The following is a 22740-nucleotide window of genomic DNA, read 5'->3' as shown; positions in this document are numbered from 1 at the left end:
CTTCCCTCACTGCTCTGGGCTTCCTCTCCCCTCCTCCCCCTGCCCTCCCCCCCACCCCACCCCCGCCCCCGGCCCTCTCCTGCTCTTGCAGGAGTTTGCCAACAGCCCCGCCTGCCTCAATTTTCAGTCTCCCTAGGCCGTTCTACTCACCTCCACCAAGGTGTTCCCAAAACGCCAGTGTTTTTGACTTCTGCTGCCGAAATCCTGCAGGCTAGGGTCTGGTCTCCTTCGCGTTAACTCAGGGCTCTGGGATCCGAGCTGTGCCCGCCTTTAGTCTGTGGCTCCGCACACGGTGCACGTTCCAGCTTGCAATGAGGCCAGTGTTCCCAGCCCTATTACTCTCTCTCCTGGTCTTTTTCTTTTTTTTAAAGATTTCTTTAGTAGAGAGAGAGTACGTGAGAGTGTGCAGAAGTGGAGTGAGGGGCAGAAGGAGAGAATCCTCCAGCAGACCCCCCTCAACTGCCCCCGCAACCCGAGCCGAAAGCCCGATGCAGGGCTCTGTCGCCCGACCCATGGGATCACCACCTGAGCTGACACCAAGAGTCAGACCTCGAACCATCTGAGCCACCCAGGTGCCCCTATTTTTTTTTTTTTTTTTAAGTAGTCTACGCCCAATATTGGGCTTGAACTCTCGATCCTGAAATCAAGAGCCGCCTGCTCTCTCGACTGAGCCAGCCAGGCTCCCCATCTCCTTGGTCTTTTCCTGGCACATTGGCTTGAAAAGTCTGCCGGCCTTTGGCATTGTGTTGTCTCTCCCGGATCCGTCTTCATCCGTTTGATCCACGTCCTCCACTTCAGGGCCCCAAGGACAGGGCCTGACACAGAGGAGGCCTTGGCATCTGTTCAAAGAAAGATGTTAACCGTTGACCTCTTTATTTGCTGTAGACTTTCCCCCAAGCCTCTCATCTTTATTTTGGTGATGGATTTTCTTTTTCGAACCTTGAGATGTTCTGTGGACCTGTTGGTGTATTTTTGGCTTATTTTCCCTTTAGCGTCACATTTTCTGTATACGTACTTGCCATTGTGATCTATTCAGAGTTCATTTTGGCGCACTAGGTAGAACGTTGGTGTAGTGTCATCTCTACTCCCTCCAAATGCTGCCTGATTATTGTATCGTGAAGTGCTTTTCTTAAACTATAAAACTTCGTATTTTTCAGAAACAAGAGTGGAAATAAAAGAATCGGTTCGTGGCCAAGATATTTTCATTATACAGACAATACCCAGGTAAGAGTTAGCACTACTTCATGTCTCCCTTTTCCTCTAAAAATCTGAGTGATGTAATTCACTGTGTTATCATATAATCAACGACTGAGTTTTCTTTCACTGTAAATGTGTTTGCTTGTTAAACTGAATGCTTCCCAGAATCCCGTTGTAGGCTTTTGACGTTCCTGCCCTGTTTGTCACGTTGTCCTATGGATCTTCCTCTCCAAGCTTAAGCCACTGGAGGGGAAAAGTACCTTCCTTACCAGTCCATATGCACTGAACCTAGTCCAAGCCTGCTTCGCTCTACTAAAAAGCTTTCTTGTTGTTAGATGCAATGCTGGTTTGTACCCATCAGGACAGTTTTTGCACTGTGTGTGTGTATATGTACGTATGTATGTATTTTTTCTTATGTTTAGTTAGCCAGCATCTCGTGCATCATTAGCTTTTGATCGCACTGTATTTTTTTGGCCCAATCGCCCATTTCTAGCTGTCCCTATAGGAGATAGCATCCGCCACCCCTTCCCTTAGGGGAAGTCCTAGCCTACCTGAGGGTGACCTTCCATGTGGGATTATCTCCTCTCATCCCCTCCCAGAGAACTGGGGTAGTTAGGCTATGTGTGTCTTTGAAAAATGCAGACCTTCACGTCTCGGTTAATTTAGATTCCTGAGACCGAGTCAGTAGTAAGAATGGCACTGACCGCCAGCAGTGTGCGCCCACTTACACGACTGTCTTTCATCCTTAAAGCACCTTGGGCTTGGAAGCTGTTTGGAGCCTCAGTGACAATGTGACTTGTAAGAAATGCCTATTTGGGGGAAGCTGGCTGGCTCGGTAGAGCATATGCAGCTCTTGATCTCAAGGTTGTGGGGCGAGCCCCACTTTGAGTGTGGAGACTACTTAAAATAAAAATAATTAATTAAAAAGAAAGAAAGAGATCTCTATTTGGTCTTCCTTTCCTGGTGCCGAGCTCCCAAAACGCTTGGAATTTCCTAAGTGATAAGAGCAGTATAGGGTGTCTTCTGTTATTTAACAACGCCCCTCTGAACCACACCTGAGGTGGTTTTTGGAAAGCCCCTAGATAACCGCGAAGTGGGGGCTGGTTGCCGGGGGAACTAGCCAGCGGGTCCGTGTTGGAACTTTCAGCCCTTCCCACCGCCCCCCCTCCAGGGGGTGAATCAGCCATCAGTAGCCTATACAGAGGTGCCCCCGGCAACAACCTGCACGCCAGTCTGTGTTAGCGGAGATCAGAGATCTGAGATCCGTAGGAAGATTCCAGGAAACGGAATAAGGGTCCCTGCCTTTGAAGTATTGGTGGGTGTGCGCAGTGTTGATCGCCCTCTAGGCCTCCAGCAGTTTGGGTTTGACACTGGTGCCCCCTTCTTGCCTAGTGCTTTGTTTGATGCTGCATCTTGGAAATGAGGGGAAAATCTGCAGGTCTTGCCCGGGAGTAAAATGCGAGTAGTGAGGGCACTGGGACACCCCTGGGGGCTGCCCTCTGGTGTGCTGCTTATCACCCTGGCTTTTGTCCTTGGCGAGGGGTGAGGCTGCCTTGTCCTCACTCCCGCTGCGGCTGGGCTGTGGGGCTCACCTCCTGGAACCACTCAGAGCTCGCGGCCTCTTTCTTGGGACCGCTCCCGTCAAGGTAAATTTTTGGTTGTTGAGGGTGGGATTTAATGATTTGGAAATGGCCCAAAGCCATCCTGAAGGAAGCGATTATGTCGCATGAGTGACGTGTGTGCCACTGAGCAAGGGAAGTAGAATGGACACGAAGCTTCCCAAGTGTTTCTTGAAGGACAGTTATTCCCTGTTTATGTTACAAGCTCTGGTGTGTTGATGTCACGCAAGAGGGGTCACCAAAAGCACATTTGCAACTTATTTGCTGCAGATGATTAAAGCTTGGGGTTGGGGGTGGGGGAAATCCTACCCCATCACCGCGTCGTCATGGCTTGCATCTGTGGTGTTGGCTCCGTTCAGCTGATGTCTACAGACCGTGTCTGTTCCTTAACGTTTGTCGTCGTCTATCGAAAATGACAGAGCAGTAAGGGTCGAATTTAATATAGGATGTGCTTACCTTAGGAGAAAGAAAAACCAGTCGGCTGGTAAACAATTAAGATTGTCCTACTTAGATACAAAGGCTACAAGAAGTCGCCCGGATGTAGTTGGAACAGTCTTAGGGAACAGATAAACAGAGCGGGGGCCGCCAGCCAACTTCCCTTCGCCCCGCTAGCCCGCAGATTAACCGCCTGGTGTCCAGTTTGTCTAGTGACGGGCAGTGAACGGGGAAAGCCAGTGTGACAAAGGCTCTTTTGTCACCTTCCTGACCGAAGGGGTGGGGTGTGGGAGGTTTTCCTTAGCCTTGGGCTGGAGGTTGTTGAATCCCTTGGCATAGGTCATTAGGAAGAGGAAAAAGTAGAAAATGAAACCTCATGGCAGAAGTTAGTAATGAGTGGAAGGAGAGTTATGCTGAAATCAAGGTCCTTCCGAAATCGTTCCTCCTGTTACGTTGACATCTGACTGGCTGCGCCCACCTCGTGGTGAGCTGTGGAAGTCTCGGTGTAGCCTTCGGTTGTATGTAAACGCTGTCAAAAAGCCAGCGAACAGCCCACCACCTGGACGGATACCCAGATTCCCTTCCTTCCAGAATCTGCTCAGCTCACGTCAACGCTAAATAAATTGTCGCACTGAGATCTGACGGAGGAAACTACGGCCAGTGCCGTGCTCCACACGCTATCACACCAGTGGAAGGTTGAGAAAGCTCTGATTGTGTGTCTGGCGTTGACACACAGTCTGTATGCAGAGGAGAACTTTTGCTCTGGTGTCTGTGATGCCCGGTGTTCAGTCTAGGTGGGGACTCCCGAGTTCTTTACACGCTGTCCTCCCAAGTACTGTGCAGTCTTCCAGCTGGACATTCAGAACCCACAGGGCATCAATTTAGGTGATGTGATGGGGGGGAGGGACGCTCTCCCCTCTGTGGAATCAAGTATGAAAGACTTTGGGAGGGGGAACATTGAGTCAGATGTGCTCTCTGGGACAAAGGATTACCACAAGGGTGGACCAGTGTGGGTCTCTGGCATTTTCTTGAGGTGTGGTCAGCCTCGTTTGCCATTTTGTCTCCACCACCTAACACAGTGCCTGGTTCACGTTGCTCAATAAATATTTGGTGAATGTATGAATGGACTAAAATCGACCAAGTCTAAAGAATTCTTGGGGCGTCTGCTTGGCTCAGTCAGTTGAGCGTCTGCCTTTAGCTCAGGTCATGATCCCAGGGTCCTGCGATCGAGCCCCGCATCGGGCTCCCTGCTCCATGGGGAGCCTGCTTCTCCCTCTCCCACTCCCCCTGCTTGTGTTCCCTCTCTCGCCGTGTGTCTCTCTGTCAAATAAATAAATAAAATCTTTAAAAAAATTCCTAAGCGCCTTGAAAGTGTTTGATAAGTGTCTTGTCCTGATTTTACCTAAAGACTGTGTGTCCTCTAACCTTTCGATGCCAAACTTGGGACTTTATTTATTTATTTATTTATTTTAAAGGTTGTATTTATTTATTTGACACACAGAGATCACAAGTAGGCAGAGATCACAAGTAGTAGAGAGAGAGGAGGAAGCGGGCTCCCCGCTGAGCAGAGAGCCCGATGCGGGGCTCAATCCCAGGACCCTGGGATCATGACCCGCGCCGAAGGCAGAAGCTTTAACCCACTGAGCCACCCAGGCGCCCCGGGACATTATTTATTTATTTATTTATTTATTTATTTATTTTTAGGATTTTATTTATGTATTTGACAGAGATCCCAAGTAGGCAGAGAGGCGGGCAGAGAGAGAGGGAGGAACTTGGGACATTATTAATTTGGGAGTGTGAGGAGGACGAATCCTCCAGCTTATTTCGGAGGAAGGAAACAACTGGAAAAGAGTGTAACCTGTCAGCAGTCCGCAAGGAATCGCGTCGTTTTCTTGAAGTCAAGTCCTGACTCAACTGTATCTACCCTCTGGGAGAAATGCTTGTGTGACAGAAGCCTGAAATAGTTACAAAAACCCAAATGACCAAGGCGAGGTTGGGAGTTCTCCAAGTTGAATGTGGACAAGGCTTGGCTCTTCTCAGGAGGGCACCGTCGGAGAGCGCGGCCGGCAAACCGGAAGACACTGGGAGGCAATGGTCTGTCTGTCCTTCGGGCTAAAGAGCGGTCTCACGACGAGTGTTTCTTGTAACTGCCTCCGCGCTGCCAGCTCTCTGCTACGTTCACGGCAAGCTTTCCATTTTGCTCTCCGCGAGGGCAGCCTCGCTGCTCTAGGGACGATTCCAGAACGGAGCGCTGAGAGTCTGCTCCTCACACAGATGCAAGCGAAGACATGGGAAATGATCCTGCTTCCCCCAGGCGAAGGAGATACACTCCTGGCCCAAAAGAGGGGGTGTTCGAGGACTTGGATAATCCAGGAGGGAGTGAGAAGAGGCTAGAGAGGGAAGGTGGAGCACTGGCGTATCCTGCAGGACTTTAAGACCCTCACCATTTTTTTTCTTTCTTTGGAGGACAGTAGAGAGTGGTCTGAATTGGGTTCTGAGCTCCCCCACCCTCCCCCCCTGCCCCGGCCCCACCCCAGCCCACCTTCCCAGGCAGGGCACCTCACCGCAGCCATTGCACTCTCTTCGCTGGCTGTTTGAGTCCGTTCAAGGTCAGGCTAAGGAGGCATCTGCCAGGCCTGTCCTCAGGCGCTGGGGTCCACTGCGTCTCCTACCCAGTCTGCCCTCAGGAGCAGAGAGCCGCCTTCTCTGAAAACCCACCTCCCGGAAACTCACGGAGGTGGCCTCTGTTAGGGCCACTTTTGGCTCTAGTCTCACACCTCCCCAGGCCACATGGGGTCGAGTGACACAAGGCACTCAGCTCGTGGCCCCACCGATGACCTTCCCTCTGCCCTAAGGTTCTCGCCCCTCTCCTTTTTAAAAAAGATTTTATTTATTTATTTGACAGACAGAGATCACAAGTAGGCAGAGAGGCAGGCAGAGAGAGAGGGGGAAGCAGGCTCCCTGCTGAGCAGAGAGCCCGATGTGGGGCTCGATCCCAGGACCCTGGAATCATGACCTGAGCCAAAGGCAGAGGCTTAACCCACTGAGCCACCCAGGTGCCCCGGTTCTCGCCCTTTTTAAGGGGACTGTAGGCTCCGTCACCCTTGGCAAAGGGTAGCAATCCACATTCATTAAAACTGGAAGTAGCCTTGGGGCGCCTGGGTGGCTCAGTGGGTTAAGCCTCTGCCTTTGGCTCAGGTCATGATCTCAGGGTCCTGGGATCGAGTCCCGTACCGGGCTCTCTGCTCAGCAGGGAGCCTGCTTCCTCCTCTGTCTCTCTCTGCCTACTTGTGCTCTGTGTCTGTCAAATAAATAAATAAAATCTTAAAAAAAAAAAAAAACAACAACTGGAAGTAGCCTTTCCTTTGACTGTCTTCCAGATTCATATTTCGTTCTTTGTCTCTCTGGGTCATCTTTGTCGGGCATCTGTGTATCTTGAGAAAAAGGGATGAGGAGAGTTTTTGAAAACTTAGTTCCAGGACTTCCCCGTCCTCCTGCCTCCCTTCTCCCCCCCGTGAAGAACAAAGAGAAGAATCAATCCTTTCTGGCCCCGGCAGCTCAGCAGGGCAGTGGGTTTCCCTTGGCGTTCACTGGCGTTCACAGGGAGCGAGGGGCCGGCCTGAGCCGACGGTCCCCGGGACAGTGCCGCAGGCGTTGGCTCACTCTGGCCTGCCACTGACGTCCGCTTCCCGTGCCGCCCAGGTGACCTGTCACTGACAGAGGACCCAGGCAGGGGTGAGTGTGGCCAGCCGGCCTGCGGATTTCCGTAACCGCTGGTGGAAACCACCGTTCAAAGGAAGCGCTAATAAGCTTCGCCCCTGGTTTTTGAGGTGGCATCGTTGGCTCGTGCGGCGCCAGAAACGCCTGTGATGCCCATCTTTACAGCCCAGGTTAAAAGACTGACGTTTCAGTCTTTTTTAGGGGTTAAAAAAATGGACCTGACCCCCAAACACGCATTTTTCCCGTTGCAGAGATGTGAACACGGCCGTGATGGAGCTTCTGATCATGGCGTACGCGCTGAAGACCGCCTGCGCCAGGAACATTATCGGGGTCATCCCGTACTTCCCCTACAGCAAGCAAAGCAAGATGAGGAAGCGGGGCTCCATCGTGTGCAAGCTGCTGGCGTCCATGCTGGCGAAGGCAGGTGCGTGTGCACACGGGCCCCGGGGGCTCCTGCCCTGTCACTCAGGACTCTCGCTGCGTGAGATTAGTCCCTCCCTCAGACAGCTAACTTGGGGCCTCTGTTTTCTTTAAGTGCTGTTCACTAATTCCTCTCTCCCTGTTTCCCTCTGGTAGTCCTGGTTAGGGATGTGTGAGCGGAGGTATAACCGCTTATGTTTTCCTTTCCTCTTTGTCTTACTCGACAGTGACGTTGTCTCTGCTCTAATCCTGGACTCCTCCACCCTTCCGTCCCACCTCATCTTCTCATGAACACTTTAGCTGTGATCCTGGTGTCGTGTGGGATCTTTTGAGCGTCAGGATACAGTTACGTGTTGGCCTTGGTTATTAGCTAGAGTCTGCTTGTGTACATCAGATGAAAACTGGGTTTTTCTTTTACGGCTTCTCCGGTTTATATAATCCTCCTTCCCCCGCCCCCCCAACCCCGACTGTCTTTCTGTACAGCAGCTCATTCTCATCGCTTTTATTCTGTGTTTTCTTAGAGGTCACGTACTTTCTGGCCTGTATGAATCGACTGTGATAACACTTGATAGCAGTTGGGGTTTTATTTGCCGGGCGGGTTTACTTAACAACTTGAATATACATTCAAGTCCTGAGAAACATTTGGATTCTATTCTCTCTAAAACTATGATGTGTGGCGTTTGGGGAAGAAGGGATAGTACTGGTTCTTTGCTCTAGAAGGTTTGCAGTGACCTTTGTCCATTTGCAATGTTTTTATGTGTGTCCTTTTTTTTGTTGTTGTTCCCGACTGTTTATAAGAGTGTGCAGTGTGTCTTTATTGTTGTTAGATAAGAATACTTCTTGATTCATTCTTTTATGACATTTAGAAATTGTTCCAAACTCTGATATGGATTTTTCTTCTAATATGCGAATTACTTTGCTTTTGAATTCTTACTCCTTCTGCTCTAGCCACGGGCCTTTAACATGTCTTTCTAGATTCTTTAATCAAGGCCTTCCTATTTTTTATACCCATTACTTCTTCAGTGGTTATTAATTCCATATACATATTTTTGCTTCTGCCTGATTTTTCTTAATTTTCAGGACCAAGCTAGTTATGATAGTAGGGGAGAGCCCTCATTTCTCTGCTTGAGCTCTCTGTCCATGTGGAATATTATAAGCTCTTTTACCTGAGGCTCGACCACATTCTTTAGTTCATTAAGTGTTGTTGAGGTTATAAACAAAGTCTGTAACTAACGTGCTTGTTCGCAATACATTCCCTGCGCTCAGTCTTTGGTTAGGGAACAGGAGTGAGCGTCTAATTTGTGTCCACTGTAGCCATTAACTTGTAGGGGTGAACTTTGTAATTTTTTGTTTTAAAATTTCAGGTTTAACTCACATTATCACTATGGATCTTCATCAAAAGGAAATACAAGGCTTTTTCAGCTTTCCCGTGGACAACCTTAGAGCCTCACCTTTCCTGCTTCAGTATATCCAGGAAGAAGTGAGGAGCCACCAGCAAACACCCCATTGTCCTCAAAAGAGACCCTATGTAGTTTTTCTCTGGTATCAGATTTCAGTATTGAAAGGCACATCAGATGACCTTCCCCTTGAGTCGCAACGCCTGAGGCAGCCAGCTAGGGTCAGCATGTAGGCGCAGAGGAGCGAATTTTTTAACGCCATTAAAAATGGATTTTCTTCCAAGTATCTTTAGCAGTTTGCTTCTGTTTTCTGAAATGAAGGTGTTAAGAAGTAATTATTTTTTTATCTTCTTGAAGTAGCCATACTTTGGCAATGATGTAAATTGTTAAGTGTTAAATTTTGAACGTGTCCATGAAACTCTAGTGTTATTTTGCTTGTTAGTATGGATCATTGTTATGAGAGGAAGAAGGGTCCTACTGGCACCCGGGTGTTCCTTTGTGATAACTTCTCAGTGTTTTCTTATTTTCCCTTCAAATCTAGATTCCAAATTACAGGAATGCAGTCATTGTAGCTAAGTCTCCTGATGCTGCCAAAAGGTAAGCAAGGTGGACATTGAAAAAATGCCTCTCGGTGCTTCGCCGGTCAAAATGAGCTGTTTTGGAACTCAGGGTCTGTTGTCACGTGGCCTGGAAAAGCTCATTGGCTCGAGCTTCCCCCACGTTATTGTCCTGTCCCCACCAGGACTTTATCGCCAGTCCCCGAACAATACAGGGCGGTCCCCGCGTTACTTGGTTTTCCTGTCCGAGAAAAGGAATTTCTTCCTTCGCGTTCTCAGGAAAAGGAAAGCAGAGGGCTATGGAGTGTTTTGCAGGCAGTGGTTTTCAAGAGACCTTTTCGAACAAAGTTCCATCTTTTAAGGATGTGTGTTACAATATTGGGCAAAGGGTAGAACCGAAGCGGTCTAGAATCAGATGCTGGCCCGCATCTCCACTCCGGTGCCTCCTATGCCTCTCGAGGCGTTTATAGTCTGGTCTGGGCCTCGTCTTCGGATTTGTCTGAATCATTGTGTATCCCTAAACGTTTGAATGATGTTTTCATTTGATGATTAATAGTGATGAGCTAGTGACACCCGTGAATTTCCCTGTTTCTCATTGACTTTCTCGTAGGGCCCAGTCCTATGCTGAGAGACTGCGTCTGGGGTTGGCTGTGATCCACGGAGAGGCTCAGTGTACAGAGCTGGACATGGATGATGGTCGCCATTCTCCCCCGATGGTCAAAAATGCTACTGTCCATCCGGGTCTGGAGTTGCCGTGTAAGATGAGCTCTGTGTTTTGATTTCACTTGTAAGTTGAAGAAAGTCTTGAGTGATATGAATGGCTAGGAGTTAATATGTAAATGGAGGTATGCTATTTTGGTGTTTTTTTTAATGTTTTAATTTTTTAATAAACATATAATGTATTATTAGCCCCAGGGGTACAGGTCTGTGAATTGCCAAGTTTACACACTTCACAGCACTCTCCATAGCACATACCCTCCCCAATGTCCATAATATTTTGGTATTTTTAAAAAATTTATTTTAATTTTTTAAAGATTTTTATTTATTTTTAATTTTAATTTTTTTAATGATTTTGTTTATTTATTAGAGAGAGAGAGAGAGAGCACTGAGCTGGTAGGAGAGGGAGAAGCAGGTTCCCCTCGAGCAAGGAGCCTGACACGGGGCTCGATTCCAGGACTCTGGGATCATGACTTGAGCGGAAGGCAGACACTTACCTACTAAGCCACTTAGCGCCTCTACAGATTTTTTTTTTTTTTTAAGATTTTATTTCTTTATTTGACAGAGAGAGATCACAAGTAGGCAGAGAGGCAGGCAAAGAGAGAGGGCGGGGGGAAGCAGGCCCCCTGCCGAGCAGAGAGCCTGCTACGGTGCTCGATCCCAGGACCCTGAGATCATGACCTGAGCCAGAGGCAGAGGCTTAACCCACTGAGCCACCCAGGCACCCCTACAGATTTTTATTTTTAAGTAATCTCTACACCCAGCATGGGGCTTGAACTTACAGTCCTGAGATCAGGCGTCCCATGCCCTTCCAACTGAGCCAGCCAGGCGCCCCATCTTGGTATTTTTAGATAATTGAATGCTGTGACATTGATTTCCCCTTTTGTAAGGGGAGATGTGTTACCTTCACAGACTGTGTAAGGACAGTTGAACTACTCTGGGTGGCACTTAGCATTCAGAGAGTATGAAATAATTTTAGCTTCAGTGAAAAAGTTGTAGGTGTGAAATCTTAACCTTTTACATGTTGGTAAGGTGGGCGACAGCAGCCATTGATTATATACCAGGCTTTGGTGATCTGGGTAACTTCTAGCATTTATTTTAGCATTTATACAACCTTTTGGCCTAATAACTGACTAGGTTTGTTTTTTTTAAGATTTTATTTATTTATTTGAGAGAGAGAAGGGGGAGGGGGAGAGGAGAAGCAGATGCCCTGCTGAGCCGGGACACACACACACACCACACACACACACCACACACACGCATGCACACATACACCCTGACATTGGGCTGGATCCTGGGACGCTGGGATTAGGACCCGAGCCAAAGGCAGATACTTAACTGACTGAACCCCCGAGACACCCCCTGACTAAGTTGTTACTAATTCAGCAGTGTGGGGTCTTTTTATTTCCATGGATTTTGAGTGGTAATAACTGACATTCTATACCAGAAGATAATAGTATCTTTTTTAGAGGAAGGAGATTATTTCTTTTTAAAATCTGTATCTATTTGCCATAACTCAGAAGCATACAAAGATCATTAATAAGATGGGAAAACACCAGAATGGTTGTACCTCAGATAGATTACTTCAGACAGGCTCCTGGCTAAGGTGTAAACATTCTAATTTTTTACCCTATCAAATTCCCATCGCTTTGTTTTCAACTCTGGAGGTTTTTATACAAGAGAAACAAGTAACAAACCCTTTTAATTTAAATTTTTGGTGTTGCCGCATTTTATTTTATTTGAGGATTTCATAATTAAAGTTCTTGAATGGGCAATATATTCCCATATTTCAAAAATTTAAAAAGTATAAAGTTCTTACAAAATTTTGAAAGTTTAAAAAACTTTCCTACCCCACCTAAACTTTTCTCTTCCCCCAGCCCCCGCCTGCCACAGCTACTCTGATTTCCAGGGCAGTCGGTTTCTTTGTAACCGTTTAAGATTTCTTTTTTTTTTTTTTTAATTTGACACAGAGAGAGAGATCACAAGTAGGCAGAGAGGCAGGCAGAGAGAGGGGGAAGCAGGCTCCCCGCAGAGCAGAGAGCCCGATGCGGGGCTCGATCCAAGGACCCTGAGATCATGACCCAAGCTGAAGGCAGAGGCTTAACCTACTGAGCCACCCAGGCGCCCCTCTTGTAACCATTTAGAGGCTCTGTGCATATATGCAAGCCAGTGACGTATTTCTGTTTCTCTCATTTTCACAGAGCGGTAGTATATTAAACCACATTGTGCTACCCCTTGCTTTTCTCATCCAAGAGCTCCTTCCCCGCCGGTCTGTACAGATCGCTCGGTCTTTCATAGTTTCCTTAGTGTTCCATTTTATGGATAGACAGTAATTTTCTCAATTGGTCCCCCGTTGACAAACATTTAGTTTCTCCAGTCTTCGGCTATGAAAAGGCACCAATAATAATAAACATCTTTTGTTGTGTCCAGGGTTCTTCTAAAGCTCTTCAGTAGGTCTTTGGACTGGGTGTGGAGACACACAATCTTGTAGGTACTTGTGTTATCCCTCATTCTGCCAGGGAGGCGGCTGAGACACAGCTGGGAGCGGGTGAAGCTGGGGTTTGGAACGAAGCTTTTTATTTTGAACAAATTGCAGCCTCAGAGAAAAGGTGAAAGAATAGGACAGAATTCCTCTCGACTCTTCAGAGGCCCCAGATTTAACATTTATGTACATATTCTTTTCTTCTGAACCATTTGAGATGAGCTGTAGACATAATGTCCTGATTCCTAAATGCTTCAGTAAATATTTCAAAAAACAGATACTTTCTTACGTAACCACAGTGTCATTATCAGACTCCGGAAACTGACACTGTTACGGTACTATTACCTAACCTGCAGACCTTATTCCTGTTTGTGGTCCCACTGTGTCCTTTAGAGGAAAATCATTTCTTTCTGGCCCGGAACCCAGTAAGGATCACACACCGAGCTCAGCTGACCGTTCTCTTTAGTCTCATTTAATCTGGAACGACTGCTCTGTTCTTGGTCTCTTATGACCTTGATACTTTTTAAAAAAATTTTTTTAATTTTTTAATTTAATTTAATTTTTTTTAAAGAATTTATTTATTTAACAGAGAGAGAGAGAGATTACAAGTAGGCAGAGCAGCAGGCAGGGGTGGGGGGGGGGAAGCAGGCTCCCTGTGGAGCAGAGAGCCTGATGCGGGGCTCGATCCCAGGACCCTGAGATCATGACCCAAGCTGAAGGCAGAGGCTTAACCCCACTGAGCCACCCAGGCGCCCCGATACTTTTTTTTTTTTTTTTTAAGATTTTTATTTATTTATTTGACAGAGATCACAAGTAGGCATAGAGGCAGACAGAGAGAGAAGGGGAGGCAGGCTCCCCGCTGAGCAGAGAGGCCGACTCAGGGCTCGATCCCAGGACCCTGGGATCATGACCTGAGCCGAAGGCAGAGGCTTTAACCCACTGAGCCACCCAGGCGCCCCTGACCTTGATACTTTGAAGAGTATAGGGCAGTTGTTCTACAGAATATCCCTTATTGAGGCGTGTTTGTTTCTTCATATCAGGTTGAATCAGTTACCGACTGGTGATGTTTCCAGTTCCCCTGCTTCCCTGTTCATTCATTCAGTTTTATCAGAGCGGAGTCATACAGTCTTAATTTGTTCAGGGTGTTCTCACTCTTCGCTACTGTTCATCGCAATGTTCAAATTGTCTTAGACTTGGCCAAAGGGAGCCCCGTCAGGCCCCTCCCTGTGTTCTTTTGACATGTTCCTAGTATTTTTTGATACTTCCTTACTTCCTGGTACCACTAGATGTTCCACGTTTATCTCGCACTTTCTTAGCCCTGGAATCAGTCATTCCGGCGAGCCGCCCAGTTCCTATAGTGGAACGTGATATTCACCACCGGGACTCGGCCCCCGGAGTGCGCACTCAGCCACCGCATGTTATTCCCTGTGACTAACCTCGACTCACGTTCTTCCATAAGTGACTCAGTGAACTTAAAAGACAAAGACCGAGAAATAAAATCACTGGGTCAAAGGTTATTTTAATAGATAATTGCCAGATTAGTGTAATACTTTATAAGGTGGTGTACAGCAGTTTGTTCCCTCGGGGACACGTTGGTGTGTTTACAACTTGCACAGTTGCCCTAGGTCATTCTCTGATTCCTTCTTACAGATTCAACCAAGGGAATGCTTTAAAAAAAATGCTAGTTTTGTGTAATGGTACTTTCCAAATTAAATATGCTTTATATTTATATATCAGTTCTGCTTCTAGTATGTTTTAATAGTTTACTTCATAATGAGGATGAGGGGCGCCTGGGTGGCTCAGTCGGTTAAGCATCTGCCTTCCCCTTAGGTCATGATCCCGGAGTCCTAGGATCCAGTCCTGCATCGGGGTCCCTCCTTCTCCTTCTCTCTCTGCCCCTCCCCCTGCTTGAATGCATTCGAACTCTCTCTCTCAAATACTTAAATAAAATCTTCCAAAAACCAGTGATGAGGATGAAGAGGTACCTGGGTGGCTCAATAGTTTTGGCTCAGGTCATGATCTCAGGGTTGTGGGATCAAGCTCCAGGTTGGGCTCCCAGCTCAGCACAGAGTCTGCTTGAGAATCTCTCTCCCTCTGCCCCTCCCCCTGCTTGCCCGCACACATGTGCACTATCTCTTGCTCTCAAAATCAATAAAACGGGCGCCTGGGTGGCTCAGTGGGTTAAAGCCTCTGCCTTCGGCTCAGGTCATGATCCCAGGATCCTGGGATCGAGCCCCGCATTGGGCTCTCTGCTCAGCGGGGAGCCTGCTTCCTCCTCTTTCTCTGCCTGCCTCTCTGCCTACTTGTGATCTCTGTCTGTCAAACAAATAAATAAATAAATAATTTTTAAAAATCAATAAAACAGTAATGGGGATGAAGATACTGCCATACTAGGACAAGACTCAAAGTATTCGGTCTCACAATCTTTGCATTTTGTAGAAAGATGAACTCTTTTCTCTTCCTGGAACCCATTCTTTCAGAGCAGCAGGAGTTCTCAACCAGGATGGTTTTGCCCCAGCCCCTGGAGGATATTTCACAGTGCGCGAAGGAAGGCCATTCTGGTCCGGCCACCGGGTGGAGGCCGGGTGCCACCAGTGTGTTGTGAGCAGATACCGGAGAAGCTGGGGGACGTCCTTCCAGTGTACCCCGTAGTTATCTAGTCCAGAATGTCAGTAGTGCCGCAGCTGAGAAACCCTGCCTCAGAGTAATTTTTTTTTAAAGATTTTATTTATTTATTTGACAGACAGAGATCACAAGTAGGCAGAGAGGCAGGCAGAGAGAGAGGGGGAAGCAGGCTCCCCGCTGAGCAGAGAGCCCAATGCGGGACTCGATCCCAGGACCCCGAGATCGTGATGCAAGCCGAAGGCAGATGCTTAACCCGCTGAGCCACCCAGGTGCCCCCAGAATAATTTATTAAAAGCGAAGTTGTATGAAGTCTTCCGTTCTAGAAGATAAAATTGATTCCATCCTGATGGCAAGGGCATCTAATGAACTTGAAAGGATTATGTGTCAGTGGTTCTCTGAACACTGGTCTGTGCTTGCCACAGTGGTGAAAATGAAGAGTTTGGATCGCAAAAAGGAGAGAAAGTCACCTTTTTGGGCTTGACTTCCCTGGCTTGTTAATTTTACAAGTGAAGATGTGGTTTTCACCACTAAAGTGAAAACAGACGTTAGCTCCTCTGGAGCATCATTAAATGTACGTTTTGACCGGCTTGAGTGTGGACAGTCACGGGCTTGAGAATGAGTGCAGTTCCAGTCCTGCTGGAGACTTTATTCTCTCTTTAAGGTCAGGCTGTTAGTAAAGTTCGATCTTCCACTGAACTACAAATAGACCAAAATCAAAATGGATAAGGAATGACTGATTCCTCTTGGTCCTCTCCTGCCCTGTATTCTACGAGAGGGAGGTTCATTGATTGACTCTGGGGAGAGAGTAATACGTAAAACTTACGGATGCTTGTGAATGCAGCGCTCTTCTACGTGGAAAATGCTGGGAAACGCAGAAGATAATTTTCCTACTTCAAGATTTGAGGTCATTTGATAAATTGACGTTTCCACTACACTAAGTTAATATGGTTTGTGATTTCTGGCCATAAGTAATAGTGCACAATTCATTATATTCTTAAACAGATTGGTTTTTGTTAGAGAAATTAAGAAAGGGAACAGAACCTTAAATATTGGGTAGTTTTAGTGCCCTTTATCCTTAATCTCCAGTATGTTCTTTACTTCTACTGAAAATTTTGAATTTTCAGTGTTTTATTTTGGGGGGCAACTATTAGAAAATTGGGGACTTTTTTTTTTAAGCCTGTGAGGTACTGTTCATTTCCCTTGATCCTATTAATAAAGTCTGTTTGTTTGTTTTTTTAGTAGCTACCAAATTGTATGTTCAGTTTTATCCAGATCCTAAAGCCAGTAATGAGCAGAGAAAGAACATACCGGGAGAAATGCTTGCTTTTTTTTTTTTTTTTAAAGATTTTTTTATTTATTTGACAGACAGAGATCACAAGTAGGCAGAGCAGCAGGCAGAGAGAGAGGGGGAAGCAGGCTCCCCGCTGAGCAGAGAGCCTGATGTGGGGCTCGATCCCAGGACCCTGGGATCATGACCTGAGCTGAAGGCAGAGGTTTTAACCCACTGAGCCACCCAGGTGTCCCGAAATGCTTGCTTTTTAAAAGCCTTTTAAGCCTCTATCCTAGCCAGACCTGTGTTTTTACATTCCAAACTGACAGAAGCTTTTTGGGAGAAGAAGAGTTACAGAAAAGTAAACAACAGCACTGTGGCATGTTTCCCTCATCAAACTAGAGCTGAATTTTTATTGGTCTTCAATGAGGGATACTGGCTTGCAATCTTTTTCTCTTTTTACAGAGGAAAATGGTCAAGGAAAGGGAGGGGCCCCATCTCTTTGAGAAGTGGGTAGGTCAACACAGCCATCTACCCACATGGTTTAATTAATTAATATTTTAAAAGATTTTATTTATTTGAAAGAGACCACAAGTGGCGGAGGGGGACACAGAGGGAGAGAAGGAGAAGCAGACTCCCCCGCTGAGCAGGGAACTGGACTCAGGGGCTCAGTCCTAGGACCCTGGGATCGTGACCTGAGCCGAAGGCAGACACTTAACTGGCTGAGCCACCCAGGTGCCTCCCACATGGCTTAATTTAAGACAGAATTTAGGGAAGTCATTCTTAATGCTGGTGTGTCTTCTCCCTCTTTTAGGTGATATTTATATACAGAGGTTTTTGACTGCCCAGGTTCAAAAAATTGCCCTTGTTTCTGGGATGGGAAATCAGGAAGCGTTGATTAAAATTTATCAGTTACATAGCGGCGGATTTCAACTTGGCTGGTGTGCCGTATGGGGAAAGGCACACCTGTTCTTGGAGATTCACAGTGCCCGTAGCTAGGACTAACATGGTTTTTTTGCTGATAGTTGCTAACCTCAAGAGTTATTCTGAGTTTTATTCTTATGTCCCTCTCCCACTACTGGTTTAATATTTCAGAATAATAAAAAGCTTTTAAAGTAGACTACTTAGCCTGTTCTTCTGAAATGCCCTCTCTCTCTCTCTCTCTCTCTGTTTGCTGACTTTTGAGGGTGAATTCTTACTTCACTTCTCTGTCCTGGAGTTAGGTTTGTACACAGATGGGTCTTGATGGGTCTTTTCCAGGTATAAACTGGGTAGCGAGATAGGAAGCCTGTACTTTAAGGACCAGTCACATCACGAAGAAATGGGGGCACCTGGGTGGCTCAGTTGGTTAAGTGTCTGCCTTCCACTGAGGTCATGATCTGAGGGTCCTGGGCTCGAGCCCTGGTGCTGGGGCTCCCTGCTTATCGGGGAGTCTGCTTCTCCCCCTGCCCGCCCTCCCATGGGCATGTGTGTGCGCAGGCTCTTTCTCTCTCCCTCTCTCAAATAAATAAGTAAAATCTTCTAAAAAAAAAAAATCAGGAAGACACGATGGAGTCATAGTTACTGTCTTCAGGTCCCTAATTTTCAGGAAACCGATGATGTCAGTCATGTAGTCCCGTGCTAATAAGGTTACATTGTCCAAATAGAGTCACTTTGGAAGACAATGAAGTAAAGCTGGCCGCCAGCCAGGCGGCCTTTACCTGGTGGGTTTCCTACAGAGTGGCATTTAGTTTACATTTCTCTATCGGTCTCAGCGGGCATTGGGCTGTCGGGGTGCTGCTTCTGTGGGCCGTGAGACTCTCCTCGCTCTGCCGCTGCCTTTGGACCTGCGCTGTCCAGAGGCCGGTGGCTTGTATCTATTTACATGTGGCTCTTGGGCTCTTGAAGCGGGGCTAGTCTCAGCTGTCTCTGAAACGCACCCCAGGTATCGAAGACTTAGTATGAAAAAAAAAAAAGGTAAAATATCTCATAAACTTGCATATCCGTTACGTACTGAAATATCTTGGATATACTGGCTAAAATAAAATCTATTAATTTCACTCATTTCTCTTTACTTTTTTTTTTTTAAGATTTTATTTTTGGGGCACCTGAGTGGCTCAGTCGGTTGAACATCTGCCTTCGGCTCAGGTCATGATCCCAGGCTCCTTGCTCAGCAGGGAACCTGCTTCTGCCTCAGCCTGCCGCTCTTCCCCCTGCTTGTGCTCTCTCTCTGACAAATAAATAAACCACTGCTCTAGACAGTCTGTTTCTGAGAAGCCCCAGGTTCATTTTGGAGAATCCCCCGTCCCCCTTTCATTTATTTATTTATTTATTTTTGATGGCAGCAAAGCAAGGTTTATTGAGCATTAGCAAAGTGATCATACGGGGCGCCTGGGTGGCTCAGGGGGTTAAGCCTCTGCTCAGGTCATGGTCTCAGGGTCCTGGGATCGAGCCCCGCATTGGGCTCTCTGCTCAGTGGGGAGCCTGGTTCACCCCTCTCTTTCTGCCTGCCGCTCTGCCTACTTGTGATCTCTCTCTGTGTCAAGTGGGTAGATAGAATCTTTAAAAAAAAAAAAAAAAAGATTGTACAAAGCTCCCGAGCCGCTAGGGGATCCAAGAGGGTTGCCCTTTGTTTTGCCTTTTAATAATGTTCTTTTTTTCACTACTTCCAGGGAATAGGGTTGCAATTATATTTATTCAGTGACACGTGACTAACTGGGGCCTTGTGGTTTGTTTTGTTTTGCTAGTGATGATGGCCAAAGAGAAGCCACCGATAACTGTAGTCGGAGATGTTGGCGGGCGCATCGCGATCATAGTGGTATGGTCATGTCATCCTTCGTGTGCACAGATGACACTGCTGGCTCTTCGTAGGTTGTCCTCTTTGAGATTATGTTTCTAGTAAAGCTGATGGAGTTAAATGGATCCATCTATCCTTTCTCACCCAAACTCCTCCAGGACAGGTAGAAATCTTTATGTAGTTGAAAAGGGGTTATTTTAACCTACAGATGGAAAAAAAGTTCAGGATCTCCCGTAAGAAAACTCAACCCCAATAAATAACCTTTATCTGAAGGGGTCTGGGTTTCATTAGAGCCACTGATCTACCCAGCCTTCAGCTTTAGGGCCATGAGAGGAACCAAAGATGAGCGGTTCCGTTTTCACTAGTGAGAACAAGTGTCTTATTCTTTGCATTTCAGCGTGAGCTGTTTGCTCCCAGCCCTAAATGCCTTTGCTGGGCCTGATTACAATGGCTCGCTTTATTTCTGTGTTCTTGTCATCTCACTTTGTCTTGAGAAAAAGTAAATGGGACACCAGCTATGTCGGATGAATCAGAAATGTGGGACAGGATGATGAGCCTTGGCAGTTGGGAACTCTAGCTCCGCGTGTCACACGTGGCCGTCAGGCTTTGCTCTTCTTTGTACTGACAGCCACGCAAAGTGTGGTCCACACGGCTCTTGCCACTGCCTGATGTTCCGTCTCGGGCCCAGGCAGGTGGCTCTGATCTCCAGTTGGAGATCTCCTGAAATGACGGGCAGAGAAGAGCGGAGAGGTATGTGTTTATAGAGACGGAGGGTAGCACTCTAACACCACTTCTGGTGTCTCCCCAGGATGACATTATTGACGATGTGGAAAGTTTTGTTGCTGCTGCGGAGATCCTGAAAGAGAGAGGTGCTTACAAGATCTACGTCATGGCCACTCACGGCATCCTGTCTGCGGAGGCCCCCCGCCTCATCGAGGAGTCCTCCATCGACGAGGTCTGTCTGCACTTAACTGGGCCTAGAATTTGCTGCTCTCTTTTCTGTGAATTATAAAATGACCCCATCAGTGTTGCCTAACCCCCTCTCTGGAGGACCTCGGAAGTAGCCTTGGTGGCTGGCGGGGTGTTGCGACAAATGCGTCGTTAGGAACAGATGCCTCTTTCCATAAAGGCTCAGCTTTATTTACTTCAGTGTGGTTCGTATTTCAGTGTAGTTTGGTGCTGTGGGAGCGTTCCTCTCACGACTTGGATTCATCCAGTTTTGCACAGTGCTGGGGCTCACCCTACCGTTTCTGCCCAAGTAGACCATGACCTTCATACTCTTGTGTTTTGAACCATGTAACCTTTCTCTTGTATAAAGTCCATTAAGTTGAGTTTGTAAAAACTGTACTCGGTGGAATAAGGTTTTGTAGTTTGGAACTTGGGCTGCGGGAACTAAAGCTGGGACAGACTTTTCTGGGTGGCCGTGTTGGGGACACATCAGTAACAGTGTTTATCTTCCGTCGCTGCAATGACTAGGTCGTGGTGACGAACACGGTCCCTCACGAGGTGCAGAAGCTGCAGTGTCCCAAGATAAAGACCGTGGATATCAGTCTGATTCTCTCTGAAGCAATTCGGAGAATCCACAATGGGGAGTCCATGGCGTACCTTTTCCGAAACATCACCGTGGATGACTAGCTGTCGCCGTTGCCTTGACCGTGGAACTCCTGAGGAAGACGTGTGGAGAGCTGTGCCATCAACTTACGTACACAGTGTTTCCTCTCGAGGGAGGCCTGGAAGTCAGATAGTCTGTCTCACCCAGTTGGGTAGGTAGGAGCCATTAAGATAGTCAAGGGGAAGACAGAGCTGATGGATAAACGGCCTTAAATGTCTGCCATCGCCATCCTGGTCCTTAAACAAAAGTTAGTTTCCTGAAAAGAATTCCCAAATTTTGTTGATACTGAAAAGTAGTTAAGGGCAGGTGGTCCAAGCTCTTTAATATTGGGCTATTTCCACCACAGGGAAACGTGTGTCAACGTTGAACTTGGTTAAGGAAGCTGAGTGCCCTGGTACTGTTTCCAGTCTAGTTGTCCTCTCCCCAGTCAGCCTCACGTACATCTTTTGTAGAAAACCCTGTTTTTCTTTGAGAAGCTGCCGTGCCTACAGCCACCGAACAACAAAGCCTTTGTGGCATTACCCCAGCGAGGAGGTCAGATTAGAGAGTAGCCCCCTATCTCTGGATCCCTGCGAGGCTCTTCAATGGCAAATAAAAGAGTTTGTTGTCTTGCAAGTCTGTGGCTACATTGCAGAACCGCCCTTCTCCTTCTCCTGCCTTCCCGGTGGCTGACTCCTGTCCAGACAGTGCAGGAGACAACGGGTACAAAATAAAGGGTAGTCCAGGTCCGGGGCTGGTCCTAAACCCCGGACAGGAGTCTCCACCTGTAGGTTCCATCCCCTTCCTAAGCATTGAAATCAAATCCTGGTTGGGATAATGGATTTAGAAATCTAAATTAAAAAAAAAAAAGATTTTATCTATTTATTTGGCAGACAGAGATCACAAGTAGGCAGGGGGTGGGGAGCAGGCTCCCCGCTGAGCAGAGAGCCCAATGTGGGGCTCGATCCCAGGACCCTGAGATCATGACCTAACCCACTGAGCCACCCAGGTGCCCCAGAAATCTAAATTTAAAAAAAAACAACAAATTATACTTTTTCTTGTGTGATAGATGACAGTGTGGATGGCGTTGCTCAGGAATGCACATGGTCTTCCTACGCAGCAATTAAAATTATATTATAACACATCTGTCAGGGAGGCCTTTTAGACCTTTAGCCTGCTCTGGGCAGGACTGAATGTAATGGGAAGGACAGAGTCTGTCTGTTGGGCAATGAGCTGGAATTGGTTCTGTTCCTGAGGGATAGTAAAGGACAATTCGCTTCTTTGTACAATTGTATTTCTCTGCAGGGACATTTCCTTGACATTTTTATCCCTTTCCTAATGACTTGAAAAGTTCCCAAGCCACAATCGAGACTTCAAGCACGTTAGCTTTTTCAAGCACACAAGTTGCCTTGTGTTAATAGTCCAAGTAGGGGAATTTGGAGCAAAAACTTAATTATCAGATAGCAGCATGGTGGCGGAGGCGGAGCTGTGGACCGTTACTCAGGAGACCTGGTTCTTATTTATAAGGCCCGGCAGATGACTAGTCCTTTCTGGGTCTCTCATCAGATCTAAAAAGGAGGTTTGGAACTGACAGCTGAGGGAGGTCCTTTTCAACTCCAAAATTCCATTTATACATCCAGTTAATGTCTATTTTCCTGTGTCTGTAAGAACAGAGGTGTTTATATGTTCTTCATAGAATATATTTCCTGGGATTAGAATTAGAATATATTCATATACAGCCCTTCCATGGGTATTTAAGTGGGTCCTAACCTGTGTCTGGTATGATGCCAAGTCTCAGGGATATGCAGATGAAATCATGAGGTCTCAGGGAGCCAAGATTCTTTCCAGTGGTAGCAGGAAAACATCCTTCTGGAAAGTCACTGAGCTTAGAATTGAGAAGCTCATGTTCCACACCCTCTAGGACAGGGGAAGCC

The 22740-nt window shown here is 47.0% G+C and overlaps 1 protein-coding gene across 2 annotated transcripts in view; it reads left to right on the top strand.

The window, feature by feature from the left end:
* PRPSAP1 (phosphoribosyl pyrophosphate synthetase associated protein 1) overlaps positions 1-21437 on the top strand; it is a 28713-nt gene extending 7276 nt beyond the window's left edge. Inside the window, exons 3-10 of one of the 2 annotated variants that reach the window (XM_080826726.1) lie at positions 1158-1224; positions 7223-7395; positions 8756-8871; positions 9330-9385; positions 9956-10101; positions 19166-19236; positions 20024-20170; positions 20692-21437. In XM_080826726.1, the coding sequence (XP_080682852.1) occupies positions 1158-1224; positions 7223-7395; positions 8756-8871; positions 9330-9385; positions 9956-10101; positions 19166-19236; positions 20024-20170; positions 20692-20850 (935 nt within the window). In that variant the 3' untranslated portion in view covers positions 20851-21437. The remainder of the gene's footprint in view (positions 1-1157; positions 1225-7222; positions 7396-8755; positions 8872-9329; positions 9386-9955; positions 10102-19165; positions 19237-20023; positions 20171-20691) is intronic. The other variant, XM_080826727.1, reaches the window with a different exon arrangement.
* The last annotated feature ends 1303 nt before the right edge of the window (positions 21438-22740 follow it).

This window comes from Martes martes, assembly GCF_963455335.1.
Source record: "Martes martes genome assembly, chromosome: 16".
Classification (NCBI taxonomy): domain Eukaryota; kingdom Metazoa; phylum Chordata; class Mammalia; order Carnivora; family Mustelidae; genus Martes; species Martes martes.
The sequence above is the reverse complement of the archived record's forward strand: the minus strand, read 5'-3'. Positions and strand labels throughout refer to the sequence as shown.